General features: G+C 44.0%; 1 protein-coding gene across 4 annotated transcripts in view; it reads left to right on the top strand.

Annotated features, from left to right (window-relative positions):
- The window catches only part of LOC135506112 (arf-GAP with SH3 domain, ANK repeat and PH domain-containing protein 2-like), a 55,271-nt gene extending 29,872 nt beyond the window's left edge, over nt 1-25,399 (top strand). For all 4 annotated transcript variants that reach the window (XM_064925556.1, XM_064925555.1, XM_064925554.1 and 1 more), the window contains 23 exons: nt 2,837-2,966; nt 3,100-3,185; nt 3,351-3,426; nt 3,553-3,639; nt 4,585-4,685; nt 5,295-5,364; nt 7,570-7,657; nt 7,876-7,924; nt 8,192-8,361; nt 9,812-9,945; nt 10,157-10,251; nt 10,895-11,084; nt 11,420-11,505; nt 12,003-12,118; nt 15,798-15,865; nt 16,210-16,320; nt 17,637-17,913; nt 20,418-20,519; nt 20,949-21,198; nt 21,557-21,618; nt 23,492-23,571; nt 23,959-24,078; nt 24,220-25,399. In XM_064925556.1, coding sequence (XP_064781628.1) covers nt 2,837-2,966; nt 3,100-3,185; nt 3,351-3,426; nt 3,553-3,639; nt 4,585-4,685; nt 5,295-5,364; nt 7,570-7,657; nt 7,876-7,924; nt 8,192-8,361; nt 9,812-9,945; nt 10,157-10,251; nt 10,895-11,084; nt 11,420-11,505; nt 12,003-12,118; nt 15,798-15,865; nt 16,210-16,320; nt 17,637-17,913; nt 20,418-20,519; nt 20,949-21,198; nt 21,557-21,618; nt 23,492-23,571; nt 23,959-24,078; nt 24,220-24,294 — 2,623 coding nt within the window. In that variant the 3' untranslated portion in view covers nt 24,295-25,399. The remainder of the gene's footprint in view (nt 1-2,836; nt 2,967-3,099; nt 3,186-3,350; nt 3,427-3,552; nt 3,640-4,584; nt 4,686-5,294; nt 5,365-7,569; nt 7,658-7,875; nt 7,925-8,191; nt 8,362-9,811; nt 9,946-10,156; nt 10,252-10,894; nt 11,085-11,419; nt 11,506-12,002; nt 12,119-15,797; nt 15,866-16,209; nt 16,321-17,636; nt 17,914-20,417; nt 20,520-20,948; nt 21,199-21,556; nt 21,619-23,491; nt 23,572-23,958; nt 24,079-24,219) is intronic.
- Nucleotides 25,400-26,413: the final 1,014 nt, after the last annotated feature.

Below are 26,413 nucleotides of genomic sequence, written 5' to 3'. Positions count from 1 at the left end.
TTAACAGTCTGATGGCCTTGAGATAGAAGCTGTTTTTCAGTCTCTCGGTCCCAGCTTTGATGCACCTATACTGACCTCGCCTTCTGGATGATAGCGGGGTGAACAGGCAGTGGCTCGGGTGGTTGATGTCCTTGATGATCTTTATGGCCTTCCTGTAACATCGGGTGGTATTGGTGTCCTGGAGGGCAGGTAGTTTGCCCCCGGTGATGCGTTGTGCAGACCTCACTACCCTCTGGAGAGCCTTACGGTTGTGGGCGGAGTAGTTTCCGTACCAGCTGGTGATACAGCCCGCCAGGATGCTCTCGATTGTGCATCTGTAGAAGTTTATGAGTGCTTTTGGTGACAAGCCAAATTTCTTCAGCCTCCTGAGGTTGAAGAGGCGCTGCTGCGCCTTCTTCACGATGCTGTCTGTGTGAGTGGACCAATTCAGTTTGTCTGTGATGTGTATGCCGAGGAACTTAAAACTTACTACCCTCTCCACTACTGTTCCATCGATGTGGATAGGGGGGTGTTCCCTCTGCTGTTTCCTGAAGTCCACAATCATCTCCTTAGTTTTGTTGATGTTGAGTGTGAGGTTATTTTCCTGACACCACACTCCGAGGGCCCTCACCTCCTCCCTGTAGGCCGTCTCATCGTTGTTGGTAATCAAGCCTACCACTGTTGTGTCGTCCGCAATCTTGATGATTGAGTTGGGTGAACAGGGAGTACAGGAGTAGGGCTCAGAACGCACCCTTGTGGGGCCCCAGTGTTGAGGATCAGCGGGGTGGAGATGTTGTTGCCTACCCTCACCACCTGGGGGCGGCCCGTCAGGAAGTCCAGTACCCAGTTGCACAGGGCGGGGTCGAGACCTAGAGTCTCGAGCTTGGAGGGTACTATGGTGTTAAATGCTGAGCTGTAGTCGATGAACAGCATTCTCACATAGGTATTCCTCTTGTCCAGATGGGTTAGGGCAGTGTGGTTGCATCGTCTGTGGACCTATTTGGGCGGTAAGCAAATTGGAGTGGGTCTAGGGTGTCAGGTAGGGTGGAGGTGATATGGTCCTTGACTAGTCTCTCAAAGCACTTCATGATGACGGAAGTGAGTGCTACGGGGCGTCAGAGCATATGGCTCTATGACGGTGTCGTCATAGAGCCTGTTGGTTGATGTGATTGACTGGTGGTTTGATGACTCACTCTAAGAGAACAGTTCAATAACTCTTAACATAAACTGAGGAGAGTAAATATTGATATAATTGTATTTTTTATTAACCCATCTTCGGAGGACCAAAATGTGTATATATATATTTTACAGCTTTTCTGCTACTTTTACATGATTTTACATATACCTTTTACATACATGGTAATTTTATAGAAAGCAGTCACATAACAATAATACTTTACCAAACATAAACTCTTTAATCCCTAAACTCTTTAAAATCACCATAGACCTCAGCTCTTTAATCCCACCCCTCAGCCACACTCAGCCCATCCCACCTATCACCATAGACCTCAGCTCTTTAATCCCACCTATCACCATAGACCTCAGCTCTTTAATCCCACCTATCACCATAGACCTCAGCTCTTTAATCCCACCCCTCAACCACACTCAGCCCATCCCACCTATCACCATAGACCTCAGCTCTTTAATCCCACCTATCACCATCGACCTCAGCTCTTTAATCCCACCCCTCAGCCACTCTCAGCCCATCCCACCTATCACCATAGACCTCAGCTCTTTAATCCCACCTATCACCATCGACCTCAGCTCTTTAATCCCACCCCTCAGCCACTCTCAGCCCATCCCACCTATCACCATAGACCTCAGCTCTTTAATCCCACCCCTCAGCCACTCTCAGCCTATCCCACCTATCACTATAGACCTCAGCTCTTTAATCCCACCCCTCAGCCAATCTCAGCCCATCCCACCTATCACCATAGACCTCAGCTCTTTAATCCCACCCCTCAGCCACTCTCAGCCCATCCCACCTATCACCATAGACCTCAGCTCTTTAATCCCACCTATCACCATAGACCTCAGCTCTTTAATCCCACCTATCACCATAGACCTCAGCTCTTTAATCCCGCCCTCAGCCACTCTCACCCCATCCCACCTATCACCATAGACCACCCTCGTTTGGTTTCCACGTGTCATACATTTTTCAATTGCACAGTATCCTCAGATTGTGAGCTAAAGATGAAAACCTTTCCTACCAGTATTGTTATATTATTTATTGACTGACTATGGCTTTACAACTAGCAGTGTTGGGCAATTTGGAAGGTTCATTTTAAGTGCATGTTATGATTTTTTTTAACCATTCCTGAACCTGTGACCAGAAACAAGTTACATAGAAGTAGTACCAGAATAAATCATCTATTGATTTTGTCTCTTCGCAGCAAAATCTACAGAGCTGAGATTGTTGTATGCCCCATATGTATAGTATTCTGTTGGTGGCAAGAATTGTATATAATAATTTATATTGAAGTGTCGAATCAAGTGTTGTTTTTTGTACCAGTTCATAAACCATGTGTCATGGAATCGGTACATCGGAAATCTCTTCCCATTTATTTTGAAACCTGTATGGCACAGCTGTCAACATTTTTGTCCTCAAATAAAACTGGTATATTTTTCTATTTTATGCCAATTCCTTTCAGCCAATCTTTAATATATGGCAGGCAAATAAGTTTCCTACCGTCTTCCTTTTCCGCTTGCCGCCTCCATTTTTGTGGTAATGCTGCAATCGGTTGGTTGTAAGTTTTGATTGAGCAGATATTGATATCATGTTAATTAGTGAATGATTTTCCTTCTTCATCCGTTCATCCTGTGCTTCATCGTCACTGAGACCTCTGTGTTCCTGCAGCACTAAGATAGAGAAGGAGAAGAAGGAGCATGCGAAGCAGCATGGGATGATACGGACAGAGTTCAGTGGAGGAGAGATCGCTGAGGAGATGGAGAAGGAGAGGCGCCTCTTTCAGCTCCAGATGTGTGAGGTTGGATGAAACTGGCTATCTAATTACTTCACCTATCAGAGGCTTTGCAGGATGGAAGACACGACATCGTCCACTGAGGGCTATTCACATGTCTGTTCATATTGTTACTCGGTATGTCTTATTTTGTCTACAGTATCTTCTCAAAGTGAATGAAATTAAAACGAAGAAGGGGGTCGACTTTCTCCAGAACCTCATCAAATATTTCCACGCCCAATGCAAGTATGTTGTTTTCATTTACAAGTGATTTCAGATTAGCACTGTTTAGTCAGATTAGCACTGTTTACTCAGATTAGCACTGTTTAGTCAATGCATTTGTCTTTTGTAGGAGGCTAATGCTTGACCCATCTTGACTCCTGGTGACCTCTGTTTCCTCTCTCCTCACAGCTTTTTCCAGGATGGTCTGAACACAGTGAATAGCCTCAAACCTTCCATAGAGAAACTGGCTACAGACTTTACTATAGTGAGCCACTCTGTCCAAGCATCCATATCTTATAATATTCTCTTTGGATCTTACCATGATTTTACTGCCTGTCTGTCAATAATGTGTCACTCACCTCACCCAGTTCTCTCACTTCCTGTTTCTCAGATCAAACAGACCCAAGATGGAGAGAGGAAACAGCTTAGTGAGCTCAGAGACGTTCTCAAGTCCTCCCTACAGTCTGAACAGAAAGAGGTGAGCTCTCAATCACTGGAGTAAGTAGCGGAGGTGATTTAGAGTCACACCCTTGGGATGAGGTAGCCCTGCCTGCCTGCGACTTAAAACTAGTGTCACCTTTGGCCCAAGAGGGAATCTCCTCTTGTTCTTGTGGTTAGGCCATTGGTTTACTGAGTAGGAGACCAGTGTTCAGATCCCACCAGTTACATTAGCTTGGTAGCAGAGAGGAAGGGACCTAATCCAATGACAGACCAGTTATAGCACATATGCTGTCATGTATTTGGTCTTACCTGTCATAGGACCTTGTCATAGGAAAATCGGAAACACCTGTAGTTCTCCCTCACAAGACCGTAGTCTACTTACAGGAGTGTAGATGACTAGTCTTGTGTGTCGTGTCATGTTACAATGCAATAGACTGATCATGGTTTCCACCAGTGGCGAGGAGAGTGAATGTCTGCTTTCTTGGTGAACTTTAGCTCTTTCCCCAATCAAGGCGGAGTTCCAAATTGCACCCTATTCCCTATATGGTGCACTACCTTTACCATGGCCCGTAGGGTGCTATTTGGGATAAAGCCATAATCAATGTTCTTAACCACAGATAGGATTTGAAGGAAATAAAAACAGCTTCCGAACTCTGCTCAAGCCCTCCATTCAAATCTCAATTGCTTCCAGATTCTAGAGTCACTCACTCTATTTGAATATATCGAAATAAGGTTGCAAGGTGTACACCTACACTGCTAGAAGAAATGGTGCTATGTAGAACCAAAAAAGTGTTCAATGGCTGGCTTCATATATGGCTCTCAAAAAGGACTGTATAGATTTGCAAAGCACCATCATTTTTAAGCAGCGTAGAGTAGAATAGGCCTTCAGGAGAGGACATTGAAGAAACCTGATTCAGATGAACCCCTGAGCTATGAGAGAAGTGTTAAGTCCTCATGACTGAGTGTGTCTCTGATGCATTAGGATACCCAGGCCAAGCAGACAGGATACAGCCTTCACCAGCTCCAGGGGAATAAGGCCCACGGTACAGAACGCTGCGGAATGCTGTACAAGAAGAGTGAGGGGTGAGTGGACAGAGCTTTAATCACCAATTTGGCCTCTGGTCTCTTACACAGAGCCAAGAGGAGCTGTTTGTTTTCCCGCCAAAGGCAGGGAAATGTGGTTTTCATTGAGGCGTTGGGGTGATATGATGATATGATGTAACATGATGTAATATGCCTTATCACATACATCATACCATTTGCTGTTCATGAAATGGTATGGTTTGGTATTTTATTAGCTGTTGTGAAAGCAGTAGCTACTCTTCCTGGGGTCCACACATAACATGACACATTACATAATACAGAACATTAATAGACAAGAACATTAAGGACAGAACGACATACATTTAAAAATGTACATGTAGCCTACATATCATTATGTACAGACATACTATCTAGGTGAAATAGGGAAGAGGAGTTGTGCTGTGAGGTGTTGCTTTATCTGTTATTTTAAACCAGGTTTGCTGTTTATTTGAACAATATGAGATGGGAGTTCCATGCAGTAATGGCTCTATATAATACTGTACTCTTTCTGGAATTTGTTCTGGATTTAGTTGTGGTTTGTGATATAGAAGCTGTGCCGTAGAGGAATAGAGTGTTCTAGAGAAATAATGAATGTTTACTCTTCTTCAGTCTCAGGAAGGTGTGGCAAAAGAGGAAGTGTTCGGTGAAGAGCGGGTTCCTGACTATCTCCCATGGAACGGTAAGAGACATCCTGTTTTTGTCTTCTCCTATTGGTCACTCACTTTCCTTCATGCATGCTGTCATGCATGGCCCTCTCCTTACGGTCTGAATATACAGTACATACTACATGTCAGTCAGTGGATTCTGTAAGGTCTTTATTTTGGACACATTTCTTCCGTAAATTGGAAAAAAATCAGGTGTGGGCGACAAAGTACAATTATTATTATTACCTATTTTAAAGAGCCAAACAACATGTTAGGAGAGAGCAAGACAACGTGTTAGGAGAGAGCAAGACAACATGTTAGGAGAGAGCAAGACAACGTGTTAGGAGAGAGCAAGACAACGTGTTAGGAGAGAGCAAGACAACGTGTTAGGAGAGAGCAAGACAACGTGTTAGGAGAGAGCAAGACAACGTGTTAGGAGAGAGCAAGACAACGTGTTAGGAGAGAGCAAGACAACGTGTTAGGAGAGAGCAAGACAACGTGTTAGGAGAGAGCAAGACAACGTGTTAGGAGAGAGCAAGATCAATAGAAGGAAGAGCATCAGCAAAAGGATGATAGACAGAATGGTGGGAAGAGGAATTTAACTCTTTCTGGTTGGCAGGCGGGGTGATTTCATTACTAACCCAGTACTCTCAAACGTGACTGGATTCCTGCTGACCGCTTCTAGGAATCCAATCACAAACCAGTACAAGCTCTTTTGGGCATGATTTTCCTCTTGACAACATTACCCTGAGCTCCAACGTTATTGTCCTAACGGCATAGCATTGTCTCAGTTGTGATCACAGAATGTCGTGACTGATCATTTCAGTAACAACCCTGTGTCAGGTCCTAAAACCTCTACGATTATTGCAGCTTCTCGCCAGACACAATACTGAGATATTTATTGAAAGCTAAAATTCCCCCTGAGCCTGGCTTCTGCAGTGAATTCCCCCTGAGCCTGGCTTCCGCAGTGAATTCCCCCTGAGCCTGGCTTCCACAGTGAATTCCCCCTGAGCCTGGCTTTCGCAGTGAATTCCCCCTGAGCCTGGCTTCTGCAGTGAATTCCCCCTGAGCCTGGCTTCTGCAGTGAATTCCCCCTGAGCCTGGCTTCTGCAGTGAATTCCCCCTGAGCCTGGCTTTCGCAGTGAATTCCCCCTGAGCCTGGCTTTCGCAGTGAATTCCCCCTGAGCCTGGCTTCTGCAGTGAATTCCCCCTGAGCCTGGCTTCTGCAGTGAATTCCCCCTGAGCCTGGCTTTCGCAGTGAATTCCCCCTGAGCCTGGCTTCTGCAGTGAATTCCCCCTGAGCCTGGCTTCTGCAGTGAATTCCCCCTGAGCCTGGCTTCTGCAGTGAATTCCCCCTGAGCCTGGCTTCCACAGTGAATTGTCCCTGAGCCTGGCTTCCGCAGTGAATTGTCCCTGAGCCTGGCTTCCACAGTGAATTGTCCCTGAGCCTGGCTTCCACAGTGAATTGTCCCTGAGCCTGGCTTCCACAGTGAATTGTCCCTGAGCCTGGCTTCCACAGTGAATTGTCCCTGAACCTGGCTTCCACAGTGAATTGTCCCTGAGCCTGGCTTCCACAGTGAATTGTCCCTGAGCATCAAATCAAATCAAATTGTATTAGTCACATGCGCCGAATACACCTGTAGACCTGAAATGCTTACATACAAGCCCCTAACCAACAATGCAGTTTAAAAAATATGAATAAGAAATTAAAAGAACAAGTAATTAAAGAGCAGCAGTAAAATAACAATGGCGAGACTATATACAGGGGGGTACCGGTACAGAGTCAATGTGTGGGGGCACCAGTTAGTCGAGGTAATTGAGGTAACATGTACATGTAGGTAGAGTTATTAAAGTGACTGCGTAGATAATACCAGAGAGTAGCAGCGACGTAAAAGGGGTGGGGGGGTTGACAATGCAAATAGTCTGGGAAGCCATTTGAAATAGTTTCCACAGTGAATTTGTCCAGTGATAATGGAAGAAAAGGATCACATTTGTTCTGTTTCCCTGCATTTCACATTTGACATTAAATAACTGGCCAGTAATTGTGCGACAACACTGCTGTTCTCTGGGCCTATAGAGATGTGGCTGATCTCTTTTTATTTTTTAAATAATGTTTTTTATTAAAAGTAATTTTACTGTTTGGCATTAGCCAACTGGGAAAGTGGCATGAATACAATATGACCAACTTCAGCTGTCTGGCCCCCTCGGTTCTCTTACTCTTCTTTGCTCCTCTCTCATAGGCTAACACACCACCAGCCAAACTCAACCTGCTTACCTGTCAAGTGAAGCGTAACCCGGACGAGAAGAAAAGCTTTGATCTCTTCTCACGTAACTAAAGCAACACTTTGATGCTCCATCTCAAACCTCTGCAACACTAGTCTGAATATGTAGCTACAAGAGCGAAAGCTTGATAGAAAACTATTCCCTAGACTCTGATATGATAGTTATTGAATGACAGACATGTATCTTCCATCGAGTCTCTTAGCATCTCTTACTGCAAGTGCCAGTTGCATGTTGCTCAATCAGCCTATTATTTGTCTAAACAGATGACAGAACCTATCACTTTCAAGCTGAGGATGAGGCAGAGTGTCAGATGTAAGTACTGTGCCTGTCTGTGCCTTTTGCACTATGCAAGTTTGTGTGTGAACGTGGTGTGTACATCATTATGTGTGTACATGATACAGGTGGTACATGTAATTGGTCTCTCAGATTCTCTTTAAAGTTTTTCGCGTCACTAATGGAACCCTATTCCCCATAGGGCTCCGGTCAAAGGTAGTGCACTACATAGGGAATAGGGTGCCATATGGGACTCCACCTTTGCCCTCAGAGCTTACTGGTTCTCTCTGCTGCCTGTGTTTTCAGATGGATCTCAGTCCTGCAGAACAGTAAGGAGGAAGCCCTGAACGATGCCTTCAAAGGAGACCAGGACGAGGGAGGGGAGAACAACATAGTCCAGGAGCTGACCAAGGCCATCGTCAGCGAGGTCAAGAGGATGAGCGGCAACGATGTGTGCTGCGACTGCGGAGCGCCCAGTGAGTGACACACAGAGCATGCTGGGAAAAGGCAGCATGAATGTTTTGTGGTCTTCCTCCCAGAGGGTTATTATATCAAAGTGAAGAATGCACAGTCTACATGTGTGATATATGTGAATGTGTGAGGGTCTGACATGGGTTTAGTCATTTACAAGGCTGAATGTACAACCTTGCATGGTTTGACAATTGACATGGGCTTTTCTCCATGTGCTGCACACACATTCTTAGGATTCTTTGTTAGGTCAGATTAGTTCTGCAAAGACAGAAGAAAGAGTGTTGGCTGTTCAGGCCGTCGGATGTTACTGAAATCCCACTGGGCCTATACACTGAGTGTACAAAACATTATGAACACCTACTCTTTCCCTGACATAGACCGACTGACCTGGTGAATCCAGGCAAAAGCTATGATCCCTTATTGATGTCACTTACTAAATCCACTTCAATCAGTGTAGATGAAGGGGAGGAGACAGGTTAAAGAAATATTTTAAGCGTTGATTCAATTGAGACCTGGATTGTGTATGTGTGCCATTCAGAGGGTAAATGGGCAAGACAAAATATTGAAGTATTTAAGTGCCTTTTGAATGGGGTGTGGTAGTAGGTGCCAGGCACACCGGTTTGACCGTGTCAAGAACTGCAACGCTGCTGGGTTTTTCACACTTAACAGTTTGTATCAAGAATGGTCCCGTGTGTATCAAGAATGGTCCACCATCCAAAAGACATCCAGCCAATTTGACACGACTGTGGGAAGCATTGGAGTCAACGTGGGCCAACATCCCTGTGGAACGCTTTTCAACACCTTGTAGAATCCATGTCCCGACGGATTGAGGCTGTTCTGGGGGCAAAAGGGGAGGGTGCAACTCAATATTAGGAATGTGTTCTTAATGTTTTGTACACTGTGTTTATAGGGAATAGTGTAGAATTTACACTCACAGGACACTGAAAATAGTGCATCAATAAACTACAGCTCCTTCTTAGGAGTGGAACATTATTTAACGGTGCAACTATTTCAGGTGAGAACTTATAATGGGATCACCCTAGTCTTTTTTTCCTTTTTAGTGTTTTTTAAAAGTAATTTTCAAGTTTATTGGACAGCGACAGTTGAGAAAGACAGGAAAATGAAGAGGAGAAATGGTGTGCAGGAGGAAATGCAAAGTTGTGCGTATTCGAGGTTTAAAAAGGCTTCTAAAGTGTGTACTTTCCACTTTAAAATGTCAGACTTGATTTGCCCTAATGAAAAATGTATCAACTCCTACAAAAAATGGCCATTGATTATAATCCCCATAATAATTCACATTTCTTGTTGCTGCAGGATTCTTTTCCTGCTGTAGAAAACTGGGTCAAATTAAGATCCTACATGTGTGCCCCGAGGCAATGTTAGCGAGCGCCAGACCACCCCGGGATACAGCACACTAGTCTTAACACTGATAATATCCTCTATATCTGTCTTCAGATCCAACCTGGCTCTCCACTAACCTGGGAGTGCTCATCTGCATCGAGTGTTCTGGAATCCACAGGGAGATGGGTGTCCACTACTCTCGAATACAGTCTCTCACACTGGACGTCCTGGGAACCTCAGAGCTCCTGGTAGATACTACAGGCTTTTAGGATTGTATTTGACAGACTTTTGTACTATAGTATAGTTAGTAAGATTAGTAGTGTGGTCCCCAGATCTGTTCATGGTGTCTTGACAACTCCTATGGTCATTGTCCCTGTTTGTCACAAACAAATCTGGGACCAGGCTAGATTAATGAAGGCTGAGCAGATACGAAATTGACGTGTGCCTGGTCTTCCCCAGCTGGCTAAGAATGTAGGGAACGCAGGTTTCAATGAGATCATGGAGGCGGACCTGTCTGCACAGAGCGTGACTAAACCCAACCCCTCCAGTGACATGTAAGTGACAGACTGCAGGGCAGGCCACACAAAACAGGAACAACACTGAATAGATTTAATTTCACATTAAGTCGAAATACGTTTCACTTCTTTTTTTATACTGTTTATAGTCCTGAGTGTCTTAGGTTGTGTCCAAAATGACACACAATTCAATGGGCCCTGGTCTACAGACACCCTAGTTCGAATCCAGGTTATATCACAACCAGCCGTAATTGGGAGTCCCATAGGGTGGCACAGAATTGGCCCAGCGTCGTCCAGCTTTGGCTGGTGCAGGCCATCATTGTAAATAAGAATTAGTTCTTAACTGACTTGCCTAGAAAAATAAAGGTTAACAAATCATTTTTTACAAATAAAAGTAGTGCACTGTGCTGCTGAGGGGAGGACGGCTCATAATAATGGATGGAACCGAGTGAATGGAATGGCAACAAATCATGTGTTTGATACCATTCTACCCCTTCCACTCCAGCCATTACCACAAGCCCGTCCTCCCCAATTAAGGTGCCACCAACCTCCTGTGCACTAATATATAAAATATTATTATATATTATATATTGGGTGCCAATTTGTACGCAGGTTTGCACTTGTTTCCTGTCTCTTTCCTGGTATTTGATCATCTATCTGTCTGGGCTCTTGTCTCCCTCAGGCAGACGAGGAAGGACTACATCACAGCCAAGTACACGGAGAAGCGTTTTGCTCAGAGGAAGTGTGTGGACGTGGCGTCTAGGCTGCACGTCCTGTGTGAGGCAGTGAAGACCCGAGACATCCTCTCTCTCATCCAGGTCTATGCTGAAGGAGTGGACCTGATGGAGACCATCCCGCTGGCCAATGAGCATGTGAGATGATTGACACTGTATGCATCCCAAATGGCACCCTATTTCGTACATAGTCCACTACTTTTCACCAGAGCACTATGGGCCCTGGTCAAAAATAGTGCACCATATAGGGAATAGGGTGCCATTTGGGAAGTAGACATTGCCTTCTAACAATGACATGAGAGAAACATTAGTCTTGAAGTCCCTCATGAAGTTAAAAAACTTGTTTTATAATGATGTTTTTGTGTGATTTGTCATATTTGAATGCCTCTGATTGGTAGGTATATTGGCTATATGTTTCTAACTCTGATGTTGTCGAACTGTTGTCTTGAGTTGTCATTGTTTCATGCCCTCAGGAACCGGGTGAGACAGCACTACACCTAGCAGTACGAATGGTGGACCGCAACTCCCTCCATATTGTGGACTTCCTGGCCCAAAATAGGTACTAAAGTACTGGGTGAAAAGATGCTGGTTTTTATAGCTTATAGTAGCAGAAGCAAACAAGCTCTCAGATATCAAATGTGAAGAGGGGAAGTTATTTAACAGCATATAATGAAATGTTTAGATAGGAGCAGAAGTTGTTCTCCCAATAATTGTCCATATCAATGAACGGCAGTGTTGCGCTCTTGTGGTGATAGTTCTCAGCTGCGTGTCTAACTTAACTTTTCTTTTCAGGTTCCAAAAGTCCTCACAAGGATAGTAAAATAAGGCTTATGGGTTAGGTTTAGTGTAAGGGTTAGAATTAGGGTAAGGGTAAGGGGTTAGGAATTAGGGTTTGGGGTTAAGGGTTGGTTAAGAGTAAAGTTTAGGGTTAGGGAAAATACCATTTTGAATGGGTATACATTTTTTGTCCCCCACTTGGATAGTAAAACCAACGTGTGTGTGTGTGTGTGTGTGTGTGTGTGTCTCTCTGTCTGTAATTCTGTCCGTGTGTGTAAGTGGGAACTTGGAGAAGCAGACAGCCAAAGGGAGCACGGCACTGCACTACTGCTGCCTGACCGACAACAGTGAGTGTCTCAAACTGCTACTGCGGGGCAGGGCCTCAGTCAGTATTGGTAAGTACCCTCATAGGATCATCTGCATCCCAAATGGCACCCTATTCCCTATATAATGCACTACTTTTGATCAGGGCTCTATTCAAAAGTAGTGCACTATATATGGAATAGGGTGCAATTTGGGATACAAACCCATCAAATCTCAAATCAAATCAAATTTTATTTGTCACATACAAATGGTTAGCAGATGTTAATGCGAGTGTAGCGAAATGCTTGTGCTTCTAGTTCCGACAATGCAGTAATAACCAACAAGTAATCTAACTAACAATTCCTAATCTACTGTCTTATACACAGTGTAAGGGGATAAAGAATATGTACATAAGGATATATGAATGAGTGATGGTACAGAGCAGCATAGGCAAGATACAGTAGATGGTATCTAGTACAGTATATACATATGAGATGAGTATGTAAACAAAGTGGCATAGTTAAAGTGGCTAGTGATACATGTATTACATAAGGATGCAGTTGATGATATAGAGTACAGTATATACGTATGCATATGAGATGAATAATGTAGGGTAAGTAACATTATATAAGGTAGCATTGTTTAAAGTGGCTAGTGATATATTTACATCATTTCCCATCAATTCCCATTATTAAAGTGGCTGGAGTTGAGTCAGTGTCAGTGTGTTGGCAGCAGCCACTCAATGTTAGTGGTGGCTGTTTAACAGTCTGATGGCCTTGAGATAGAAGCTGTTTTTCAGTCTCTCGGTTCCAGCTTTGATGCACCTGTACTGACCTCGCCTTCTGGATGATAGCGGGGTGAACAGGCAGTGGCTCGGGTGGTAGATGTCCTTGATGATCTTTATGGCCTTCCTGTAACATCGGGTGGTGTAGGTGTCCTGGAGGGCAGGTAGTTTGCCCCCGATGATGCGTTGTGCAGACCTCACTACCCTCTGGAGAGCCTTACGGTTGAGGGCGGAGCAGTTGCCGTACCAGGCGGTGATACAGCCCGCCAGGATGCTCTCGATTGTGCATCTGTAGAAGTTTGTGAGTGCTTTTGGTGACAAGCCGAATTTCTTCAGCCTCCTGAGGTTGAAGAGGCGCTGCTGCGCCTTCTTCACGATGCTGTCTGTGTGAGTGGACCAATTCAGTTTGTCTGTGATGTGTATGCCGAGGAACTTAAAACTTGCTACTCTCTCCACTACTGTTCCATCGATGTGGATAGGGGTGTTCCCTCTGCTGTTTCCTGAAGTCCACAATCATCTCCTTAGTTTTGTTGACGTTGAGTGTGAGGTTATTTTCCTGACACCACACTCCGAGGGCCCTCACCTCCTCCCTGTAGGCCGTCTCGTCGTTGTTGGTAATCAAGCCTACCACTGTTGTGTCGTCCGCAAACTTGATGATTGAGTTGGAGGCGTGCGTGGCCACGCAGTCTTGGGTGAACAGGGAGTCCAGGAGAGGGCTCAGAACGCACCCTTGTGGGGCCCCAGTGTTGAGGATCAGCGGGGAGGAGATGTTGTTACCTACCCTCACCACCTGGGGGCGGCCCGTCAGGAAGTCCAGTACCCAGTTGCACAGGGCGGGGTCGAGACCCAGGGTCTCGAGCTTGATGACGAGCTTGGAGGGTACTATGGTGTTGAATGCCGAGCTGTAGTCGATGAACAGCATTCTCACATAGGTATTCCTCTTGTCCAGATGGGTTAGGGCAGTGTGGTTGAGATTGCATCGTCTGTGGACCTATTTGAGCGGTAAGCAAATTGGAGTGGGTCTAGGGTGTCAGGTAGGGTGGAGGTGATATGGACCTTGACTAGTCTCTCAAAGCACTTCATGATGACGGAAGTGAGTGCTATGGGGCGGTAGTCGTTTAGCTCAGTTACCTTAGCTTTCTTGGGAACAGGAACGATGGTGGCCCTCTTGAAGCATGTGGGAACAGCAGACTGGTATAGGGATTGATTGAATATGTCCATAAACACACCAGCCAGCTGGTCTGCGCATGCTCTGAGGGCGCGGCTTGGGATGCCGTCTGGGCCTGCAGCCTTGCGAGGGTTAACACGTTTAAATGTTTTACTCATCTCGGCTGCTGTGAAGGAGAGACCACATTTTTCCGTTGCAAGCAGTGTCAGTGGCACTGTATTGTCCTCAAAGCGGGCAAAAAAGTTATTTAGTCTGCCTGGAAGCAAGACATCCTGGTCCATGACTGGGCTGGATTTCTTCCTGTAGTCCGTGATTGACTGTAGACCCTGCCACATGCCTCTTGTGTCTGAGCCGTTGAATTGGGATTCTACTTTGTCTCTGTACTGACGCTTATTTGATAGCCTTACGGAGGGAATAGCTGCATTGTTTGTATTCAGTCATGTTACCAGACACCTTGCCCTGATTGAAAGCAGTGGTTCGCGCTTTCAGTTTCACACGAATGCTGCCATCAATCCAAGGTTTCTGGTTAGGGAATGTTTTAATCGTTGCTATGGGAACGACATCTTCAACGCACGTTTTAATGAACTCGCACACCGAATCAGCGTATTCGTCAATGTTGTTATTTGACGCAATACGAAACATGTCCCAGTCCACGTGATGGAAGCAGTCTTGGAGTGTGGAGTCAGCTTGGTCAGACCAGCGTTGGACAGACCTCAGCGTGGGAGCTTCTTTTTTAGCTTTTGTCTGTAGGCAGGTATCAGCAAAATGGAGTCGTGGTCAGCTTTTCCGAAAGGGGGGCGGGGCAGGGCCTTATATGCGTCGCGGAAGTTAGAGTAACAGTGATCCAAGGTTTTTCCGCCCCTGGTTGCGCAATCGATATACTGATAAAATTTAGGGAGTCTTGTTTTCAGATTAGCCTTGTTAAAATCCCCAACAACGATGAATGCAGCCTCCGGATAAATGGTTTCCAGTTTGCAAAGAGTTAAATAAAGTTCGTTCAGAGCCATCGATGTGTCTGCTTGGGGGGGATATATACGGCTGTGATTATAATCGAAGAGAATTCTCTTGGTAGGTAATGCGGTCTACATTTGATTGTGAGGAATTCTAAATCAGGTGAACAGAAGGATTTGAGTTCCTGTATGTTTCTTTCATCGCACCATGCCTCGTTAGCCATAAGGCATACACCCCCACCCCTCTTCTTACCAGAAAGGTGTTTGTTTCTGTCGGCGCGATGCGTGGAGAAACCCGTTGGCTGCACCGCTTCGGATAGCGTCTCTCCAGTGAGCCATGTTTCCGTGAAGCACAGAACATTACAGTCTCTGATGTCCCTCTGGAATGCTACCCTTGCTCGGATTTCATCAACCTTGTTGTCAAGAGACTGGACATTGGCAAGAAGAATGCTAGGAAGTGGGGCACGATGTGCCCGTCTCCGTAGTCTGACCAGAAGACCGCTACGTTTCCCTCTTTTTCGGAGTCGTTTTTTGGGGTCGCTGCATGTGATCCATTCCGTTGTCCTGTTTGTAAGGCAGAACACAGGATCCTCGTCGCGAAAAACATATTCTTGATCGTACTGATGGTGAGTTGACGCTGATCTTATATACAGTAGTTCTTCTCGGCTGTATGTAATGAAACCTAAGATGACCTGGGGTACTAATGTAAGAAATAACACGTAAAAAAACAAACTGCATAGTTTCCTAGGAACGCGAAGCGAGGCGGCCATCTCTGTCGGCGCCAATATCAACAAATTATAAAGGGCTGGTCAAGTCCCATAGAAACACATTATTAAAGCTCTGGTTGATTTGTCTGTCTCTGTGTGCAGCCAACGAGGCAGGAGAAACACCAATGGACATCGCCAAGCGCCTCAAACATACGCAGTGTGAGGAGCTGGTGAGTGTAGGCTTGCAATGTAATCTGAAGGTCATAAACATTTTAACACACTGACTGCATCCCAATTCTCCACCCTTTTCCCAACGTGTTAACTTGCACACTTTTCGTCGTGGATTTAACAATAGTGAAAACTCCCCCCAGACAATGCTTACACCATTCATATGCTTTTAAATCCATGACAGGGAGAGGGCAAAGGCACAATTTTGGAAAAGGGTGGAGGATTAGGAAACAGCCTATAAAAATATGATGAACCAATTTATTAGAGGGTCCATGGTGCCATATGATCAAGATGGGTAACAGCAGATAGAGGTTGACTGTACGTTTGTTGTCTTTGTTCTGTTCAGCTGACCCAGGCCGAGACGGGGAAGTTCAACGTCCACGTGCATGTGGAGTATGAGTGGCGGCTCAGCAACGACGACAACCTGGACGAGAGCGAAGATGAGATGGAGGACAAGGTGAGTTAGTTGACCTTTATTTTGATATGATTTATTAGGATCCCCATGATGACAGATAGTCTTACTGGGGTCTGACATATAACGAAAAAAACATTATAAACAAACAAAAACGTTAAAATGTATATACAGTTCCAATCGAAAGTTTGGACACACCTACTTATTCCAGGGTTTTCTTTATTTTGACTATTTTCTACATTGTAGAATAATATTGAAGATATTAAAACTATGGAATCATGTAATAACCAAAAAAGTGTTAAACAAATCAAAATATATTATATATTTGAGATTCTTCAAAGTAGCCACCCTTTGCCTTGATGACACTCTTGGCATTCTCTCAACCAGCTTCACCTGAACTGCTTTTCCAATAGTCTTGAAGGAGTTCCCACAAATGCTGAGCACCTGTTGGCTGCTTTTCCTTCACTCTGCCGTCCAACTCATCCTCTGCGGTCCAACTCATCCTGTTCTTGGCCAGCTGCATTTTAACTAGGTCTTTCTTTGCTGCACTTGACCATATGACTGGACAATAATCAAGATAAGATCAAGCTAGAGCCTGCAGGACTTGCTTTGTGGAGTATGGTGAAAATTGCTGTATGGTTGAATCATCGGCATACATGGGGACACATGCTTTGTTTAATGCCAGCGGCAAGTCATTGGTAAAAATAGAAAAGAGTAGAGGGCCTAGAGCTGCCCTGCGTTACACCACACTTTACATGTTTGACATTAGAGAAGCTTCCATTAAAGTAAACCCTCTGAGTTCTATTAGATACAATAGATGACCCTGAATCCACAATATAGCATAGGTTGAAAAGCCATAACACATACACTACCGTTCAAAAGTTTGGAGTCACTTAGAAATGTCCTTGTTTTTGAAAGAAAAGCACATTTTTTTGTCCATTTAAAATAACATCAAATTGATCAGAAATACAGTGTAGACATTGTCTCAACAACAGGTTGTGGTCAATAATATCAAAGGCTGCACTGAAATCTAACAGAGTGGAGGCTCTTATAGCAGCAAGGGGGGACCTCTCCATGTTAATGCCCATGATTTTGGAATGAGATGTTCGACGAGCAGGTGTCCACATACTTTTGGTCATGTAGTGTATGTGTTTATGACATCCCAGGGGAATCGGTGCTGCCTGCTGTATACCAAACACACTTGGTATGCATATAAGCTGTTCTATGCTGTGTATGTAGGCTGTGCTATGCTGTGCATGTAGCATATCACCATCTGTTTCCAATTGTTAAAAAAGATGGCATCGATATCATTAGCAGGCTAGTAATGCTCTCTACCTGTGCGTCCTATCCCCCATAACCAGCCCATCCCCTACAGACGGTCAGAGCAGGAACGTCCTGTCAGCTGTTTCGTCCCGAGCAGTGGTCTCATGGGTCCAATGCCAGGTGGTCCCAACATGGCCTCCCTGGCCCGTGACGCAGCCAGCCTGGCCAGAGACAAGCAGAGAGCCCATCTCCCCAGCATGATGATGAACAACGAGACCTATGGCACCATTCTGGAACTCAGCCCCCCTCCCTCCGGCGTGCCAGCGTTACCGGTGGTACCCACCCCTCACCTTCCCCCCAGGACAGCCACCAAAGGTCAGTCAGACGACAATGAGCATAGGTCATAGGTCATGCATTAGGTCAGGGGTGTCAAACTCAAGTCCTGGAGGGTGTCTTCTGGTTTTTGTTATATCCTTTCGTTAGGTTCTAATTATCAGAGTAAGAACTCAATGGACACTATGAAAGCTCAAAGCAAGTTTATTCTTCCCAAAGGATCAAACAGCTGAATCAAACACAACATGTTTACCATAGTGGTGGTATTTGTACCCCACTTTGGATGGAGTCTCCTCCATCTCGTTAAACATTGTATCTTTATTGCTAGGCAGGAAACTAAGTGATACGGCAATAAACTTTTCCTCTCCCTTAACGTGACTTGACCTGACCTCGACCCCCTTCATCTCTAATCCATGACTCTCTCTCCCCTTATCAATGCCTGCCACGTGATCGTTTTCCCTACACTCAAAACATTCCAAGCTTAATTGCATCCACCATATACCTTCCTCCTACAGATAACCATTAACCTCTGGCGTAGACCCTCGGCTATGGCACCCCTCAGGTCTCTAGTATAACTAATGATTCATAACATTTAAAGTTCAGAAATCCAAACCCATCAGTCCCCCCCTTTTTTTTAAACATTTGACATCATACTGTTCAGCATTACATAAACTTGGAAATTACTTATAAATGGACAAACGATGATAATAAAACATGAACAAAACAAAAAATAAACATGATTAACATTCAGTGAGGTTTACAAACGCAGAGATTTATGGTCTCTGTTCTATGATCACACCATACACAATCTTATTTCCCTTTAGAACACTGATCATAACATGTGCGCTGAAGCCGTTGACTCCTTCCATTTCAAATTTCTCCGACATTATCTCACCACCGAGTCTAACGATTCACTGGTCTCTTTTCCCCATGATTCTCCATAACTACCGCACCACCATGTCAATGAACAACTACAAAAAATGTCAAAACTTTAGGTTTGGTACCCCAATGCTAATTCCTCGTGACCCCCTCCACCCTTTCGTCCATTCTAGAAATATATTTCAGAATAAGGTGCCATAAAATGTCAATCTTTCATAATAAAACGACATAAAATGTCTCATGAGATTAAAAGCCCCCCAAGGTTTTCTGAGTTACCCGGAGTGTTTGCCCAGATACTTTTTATTTGTTTCCTCTTTAGAATCCATTCCCCAGGTGTTACGCCTAGATTCTTTAACCCAAAATACTTTTTCCTGTGGCAAATTTAGCCAATTTCTCATCATAACGAATCCGCGATATTTGAACCCTGGCTTCTATTACTAAGTTGTGCAAAACGTGTTCTCATTCGTCTTCCTTCACATAGAAACTACTATCGATTGAACCGATAACGATAACATATGTGAAAGTTTCCTGTCCCGCTACTTTCAGAAGGTTTTGTTGCTGCTCTTTTGAAAAAGAGGCAAACGCTTGCATGGCAGCATTTCCTCCGAATGCAACAGGCTCCACTTCCACTCTACACTTATTAATCCAAAACCCAGCGGCCCCACATCTAAAACAGGGATCCATCTCCTTACGCTTTGGTGTTTTTTCACTACTTTTCTTTGTCTTACCTTGGCCATTGAAACCACTGTTGGTGACTTCCACTGTGGCTGTATTAAACCATCGCACATCTGAAAAGTGAACAGAGTTATATTCCACTCAAAGCATCCTGCTCTATTTCATCCACAACCCCCGCAAGTGATCACAGGTTTCAAACCTGCCACCAAAGCCGAAGTGCAAATTCTGTCTTTCTGTGGCTGCGTACTTCTACTACTTCCGAGTTTATCGGTTTGTATTTTTTGTTGATAGAATGCTGACATCAAAATGTTGTCATATTGAGCTTTTGATTCTGGTTCAAGTCACAATTGCCTCCCTGAATTCTCTATCAGATTAGAATGTTCCGTTAGCCAGGAAAAGCCGACCAATTTTATCCCGTTTGCTGAATTCTTCCCATATTCGAGCCGAATTGTTAGAATGCTTGTGCGCTTCTTTCAGCGCCTCCATGGCTTAAATCCTCTAGTTCCACTTTACAGGGAGAATCGGGGCCGTCTGTCACCATTTCACTAGTTATAATTCCCAACAGTGTCCAGGGTGTTTTTAGATTTCTTCACTTCTGTCTCTATTAACTGTTTTCCAAGGTAGCGCTACCCACTTCCCCGGAGAATAGTTATGGTATTTGTGCCTATTAATTGGTCACGGCACTTAATACCTTGTATTAGAACCAATAATACAGCGTCTACAAATGTATTACCGGAAAATACAACCGCCCCAATAGGGCATAAACCAACCTCTCTCCTTATTGCTACTGCTCATATACTCATATATACTCAAATCATGTCATCTTTCTCTTTTTCTAACCCACAGCTACTTGGCCCTCCAGGAATTGAGTTTGTCACCCCTGCGCTGGACCATAGGTCCTTGAAAGTGTTGCTGGGATAGTGACAAATGGTTGACCCTATGTGACAAATGGTTGACCCTATATGGTTGACCCTATGACTGTAACCTTGCAGGTCCACGGTGGAAGCAGGCTCCTATGGAGGGGGTGGGTAGACAGAGGTCCTCCTCAGACCCCCCAGACCCTCACACCCCAGACCCCAACAGCTCCATGTATGGTAAGTGCACTATATCATACTACACAATAAATAACACAATTATAACTATGTGATGGTGTCACGATCGTCATAAGCATACTCGGACCAAAGCGCAGCGTGATCTGGGTTCCACATATTTATTTAATGAAACGCACAAAAACAATGAAGAATAACCAAAACGTGACATTCTGGAGTGCTCATAGGCAACTACACAAAAAGAAGATCCCACAAAACACAGTGGGGAAATGGCTGCCTAAATATGATCCCCAATCAGAGACAACCAAAAACAGCTATTGGGAACCATACCAGGCCAACATAGAACTAAACAACCTAGAATACCCACTCAAGTCACACCCCGACCTAACCAAAATAGAGAATAAAAAGGCTCTCTATGGTCAGGGCGTGAAAGAAGGATAGATAGATTGATATCACTCTCCTCTCTCCATGTAGTGCTTCCTCCAACTGCTCCCCCTCCCCCTGTGAACAAGAGGACTAATGTGATGGAGCCTAGAGGCCATAAGACTGGTCCTCTACCACCTTTACCTCCAGTATTACCTGGGCCTCCAGTGCCAACGGTCATCCCAGGAGCACCAGTCCAACCAACAGCACCCCCCTTCAAACCCACACAGCCCCCTCCTGTCCCCGCACACCATCCCAGCAGGAGAGCCACAGGGCCCAAGTCACCTCAATCACAGACTAGGTAAGAACTGGGGCAGAATTGATCAAGCATCTCAGAGTAAGAGTGCTGAATTAGGATCAGTTTAGTATTTTAAATCACAATGAATATGATTATGTGGATAGGCGGGACCTGATCCTAATTCAGCACTTCTACTCTGAGACGCTTCATACATATGGCCACTGACCATGGAAGGATGATGTTTTGAATTCTTAAACTGCATCCTCATATGTTCTCATTCAAGATTATTGCATATTGTGTGTAGAAAACCTGTGTATAGATGGATACAGTAGATGGATGGATGCATGGATTGGTTTCACTCCCAATTCTCCATCTAGTGATTATCAGTTAACTAAGACCATTCATTAATGTGTGTGTTCAGTTCAGATAAACCCACTCCTAAAGGACCTCCCACCAGGACTGCTGGACCAACTGATGGACCAGGTAAACAGACAAATACAATTATTATAAAATATTAAATAACTGGTCTGTTTTGATTCAAAGAGCTTTCATGTACAGTTAAAGTTGGAAGTTTACATACACCTCAGCCAAATACATTTAAACTCAGTTTTTCACAATTCCTGACATTTAATCCCAGTAAAAATTCCCTGTCTTAGGTCAGTTAGGATCACCACTTTATTTTAAGAATGTGAAATGTCAGAATAATAGCAGAGAGAATTATTTATTTCAGCTTTTATTTCTTTTATCATATTCCCAGTGGGTCAGAAGTTTACATACACTGAATTAGTATTTGGTAGCATTGCCTTTAAATTGTTTAACTTGGGTCAAACGTTTCGGGTAGCCTTCCACAAGCTTCCCACAATAAATTGGGTGAATTTTGGCCCATTCCTCCTGACAGAGCTGGTGTAACTGAGTCAGGTTTGTAGGCCTCCTTGCTCGCACATGCCTTTTCAGTTCTGCCCACAAATGTTCTATGGGATTGAGGTCAGGGCTTTGTGATGGCCACTCCAATACCTTGACTTTGTTGTCCTTTAGCCATTTTGCCACAACTTTGGAAGTATGCTTGGGGTCATTGTCCATTTGGAAGACCCATTTGTGACCAAGCTTTAACTTCCTGACTGATGTCTTGAGATGTTGCTTCAATATATCCACATAATTGTCCCCCCTCATGATGCCATCTATTTTGTGAAGTGCACCAGTCCCTCCTGCAGCAAAGCACCCCCACAACATGATGCTGCCACCCCTGTGCTTCACAGTTGGGATGGCGTTCTTTCGGGCTTGCAAGCCTCCCCCTTTTTCCTCCAAACATAATGATGGTCATTATGGCCAAACAGTTATTTTTGTTTCATCAGACCAGAGGACATTTCTCCAAAAAGTACAATCTTTGTCCCCATGTGCAGTTGCAAACCGTAGTCTGGCTTTTTTTATGGCAGTTTTATAGCAATGGCTTCTTCCTTGCTGAGCGGCCTTTCAGGTTATGTCGATATAGGACTCGTTATACTATGGATATAGACACTTTGTATCTGTTACCTCCAGCATCTTCACAATGTCCTTTGCTATTGTTCTGGGATTGATTTGCACTTTTCGCACCAAAGTACGTTCATCTCTAGGAGACAGAACACATCTCCTTCCTGAGCGATATGGCAGCTGCGTGGTCCCATGGTGTTTATATACTTGCGTACTATTGTTTGTACAGATGAACATGGTACCTTCATGCATTTGGAAATTGCTCCCAAGGATGAACCAGACTTGTGGAGGTCTACAAAAAAATCTGAGGTCTTGGCTGATTTCTTTAGATTTTCCCCATGGTGTCAAGCAGAGGCACTGAGTTTGAAGGTAGGCATTGAAATACATCCACAGGTACACCTCCAATTGACTCAAATGATGTCAATTAGCCTATCAGAAGCTTTTAAATCCATTACATCATTTCTGGAATTTTCCAAGCTATTTAAAGGCACAGTCAACTTAGTGTATGTAAACTTCTGACCCACTGGAATTGTGATACAGTGAATTATAAGGGAAATAATCTGTCTGTAAACAATTGTTGGGAAAATTACTTGTGTCATGCACAAAGTAGATGTCCTAATCGACTTGCCATAACTATAGTTTGTTAACAAGACATTTGTGGAGTGGTTGAAAAATGAGTTTTAATGATTCCAACCTAAGTGTATGTAAACTTCCGACTTCAAACGTATGCGCTTCGACAAAGGAGACGAAACGCCTCAGTAATAAACATCATGGAAGGGAAGTAAGCTGCAGTTCTAAACCTTCTTTTACAATTGCGACTTTATTCTATGTGTTTCGTCAACGAATTGATGATTGCTGTCTCTGTGTGTCTTTTTGTTTGTGTGAGCAGTACAGGCTGCTCCTGTACCTGGCTCCCCTCACAGCCTTAGTCCCACCCCCCCAACACTGAAGCCCCGCACCAACCACCCTGTAAGCGCCTAATATAATAATAAAATATGCCATTTAGCAGGCACTTTTATCCAAAGCAACTTATGTGTGCATACATTTTCATATGAGTGGCCCTAGCGGGAAAGGAAACCACAATCTTGATGTTGCTAATGCCAAGCTCTACCAACTGAGCCACACAGGACCTGACCTCAGCCAATTATTAGCTCCTGACATTAGCCAATTAGAGCTGTGCAATCACTACCTCACACACAGACTATTATAGCAATACAGTAATATCATATTTACACTGATTATGATCAAGTCATATTTACAGTCTTAGGATTTACCATCAGGACTGATTGAACACAAAAATCATAAACTAACATTGTCTTGTCTCACTTTGTATTAATTGGCCTTTTTCACACTCAGAAACAGAAACCCAAGAGAGTGAAAGCCATCTATAACTGTTCTGCTGATAACTCAGATGAGTTAACTTTCACAGAGGGAGAGGTGATCGTAGTGGATGGAGAGGAGGACCCGGAGTGGTGGGTAAGTACTATATATATATATATATATATATATATATATATATATATATATATATATATATATATTACACTCACACACACTCACACTAAAGTGTTGTCATATCTTTACTACTGACTGTATCCTGTCCTGTGTATATTACAGTTTGGACATATAGAGGGGGAGCCGACCAGGAGAGGGGTCTTCCCTGTGAAATTTGTACACTTCATCACTGACTGATGCATCTGATGGTGTGACCGAAGCTGTCTCTCGCCTCTAGGCTGTCTTTATCTATGGCTGTATCAGAAGAGGCTGGTGGGAGGAGCTATAGGAGGGCAGACTCATTGTAATGGCTAGAATGGAATTGATGGAACAGAGTCAAGCATGTGATTTCCATATGTTTGATACTGTTCCATTTATTCCATTCCAGACATTATAATAAACCCGTCCTCCTACAGCTCCTCCTACCAGCCTCCACTGGTCTTTATGTGAGACTGTGAGTGAAAAAGATGTAGAATGTGCACTGTGTGTATGATGTTATTCTCATGCATCCAAACATCAAAAGAAAATGTCTGCTTCCCAAATAGTACCCTATTCCCTACATAGTGCACAACTTTTGACCAGAGTCCTATGGGTCCTGATCAATGGTAGGGCACTGTATAGGGAATGTATAATAACAGAATGTTAGAATGTTCTACAATTATGGAAAATGTGTGACAAACTATGTAACAACATTAACCAAATAAGAGGCAAGGAGAAAACTGTTCAGCCCGCACCCCAAGTGTTGAGAAACTTCAGTTTGTTGGGACAACTGGAAATAACTGGAGAAAGATTCTGGTTAGACTATGGCTAGAATTCAATCCAATCGTACTTCGTCCACAATGTGCATTTTAAAGGCAATGTTCCCTCGTTCGCGGAGACCACATTCATGGTATACGCTGCACATGTCGGCTTAATCAAAGATGACCTTAAAATGGTGTGTTGTCCCTCAGATCCAGTAATGTGTATTGTGTTATTAACTCAATGGGTATTGAAAGAGTAAACTCATAATGTAATAAAACATATTGTACAGACATTCAAAGTTTTCTACATATTACATAGTCATTAAACTGCTGTGAATCACAAACACTTACCACTGTGCATGGTCATCACTGACCACCTCTGCTGATGGGAAACTGATATGTTTGATCCTAACATAGAAAAACATCTAATTTATCAAGAAAGCATTTGTGAATATATATCATGCTATCGAAAGGGTTACAGGGTAACTCTGTATGTACATTGTTGTAGCTGTACAATGATCTTCCCTCTTGTTCTTTACAAGGTCATTAAAACATGAAATGGCTCATTGTGTGTTTTGTCTTCAATTCATCATGTTATGACGGATCAGTATAGTGGTCACTCTACTTACACGTACTGTAATGACAGTCCAGATGATGATGATGACGATATGACAGACCATAGCAATCTAATAACTGCTCTTGCTGCTATGCCCTAAAATGTTGTTACAACACTGGTGTCGTGCTGTAAATCTCCCCCCTGCCAGAACAATCTTCACATCAGGATAGGCAACCGAAATGAATAATTAATGTATGTGTGTTATATTAAACATGGAGGAGGGAGTAAAATGTTGGCAAGCAATAAACATGTCAGAACAACTATGGCTGAATTATTGTCCTTCCACTTACAAAAATACTAATCGATTAAGACATGGGAGAGATGAGGAATTTTGGCAAAGAGATTTATTTCTAGACTAATACAAAATCAGTAGCAGATTTAAGTACGGGCGACATGGGCAGCCTCCCAAGGCGGCATCTTGCCGTCACCAGCGGGCGCGGCTGCTGAAGGGGGGCCTCGCCCAGGGCGCCATACAAGCTAGAACCTCCACATACACTTGAAACAAATAGCCAAACCGAAAACTGCAGACAAAAAATACTTTCTGCTACTAAGATCAGTGAAATGTAGGTTAAACTGACAGTGTGTGAAGAGCAGAAATGTCAACTAGCAAGCAAGTCGCAGCAATGAACGACTCTGTCAATCACCGCATTCTTATCGGCAGACTCAATAACCTTGGCTTTTTAAATGACTGCCTCGCCTGGTTCACCAACTACTTCTCAGATAGAGTTGTGTGTCAAATCAGAGGGCCTTTTGTTCGGACCTCTGGCAGTCTCTATGGGGGAGCCACAGGGTTCAATCCTTGGGCCGACTCTTTTCTCTGTAAACATCAATGATGTCGCTCTTGCTGCTGGTGATTCTCTGATCCACTTCTACGCAGACGACACCATTCTGTATACATCTGGCCCTTCTTTGGACACTGTGCTAATAATCCTCCAAACGAGCTTCAATGCCATACAACACT

This window comes from Oncorhynchus masou, chromosome 19, assembly GCF_036934945.1.
Source record: "Oncorhynchus masou masou isolate Uvic2021 chromosome 19, UVic_Omas_1.1, whole genome shotgun sequence".
Lineage (NCBI taxonomy): Eukaryota > Metazoa > Chordata > Actinopteri > Salmoniformes > Salmonidae > Oncorhynchus > Oncorhynchus masou.
Note: the sequence above shows the minus strand (reverse complement) of the source record. Positions and strands in the feature narration are given on the sequence as shown.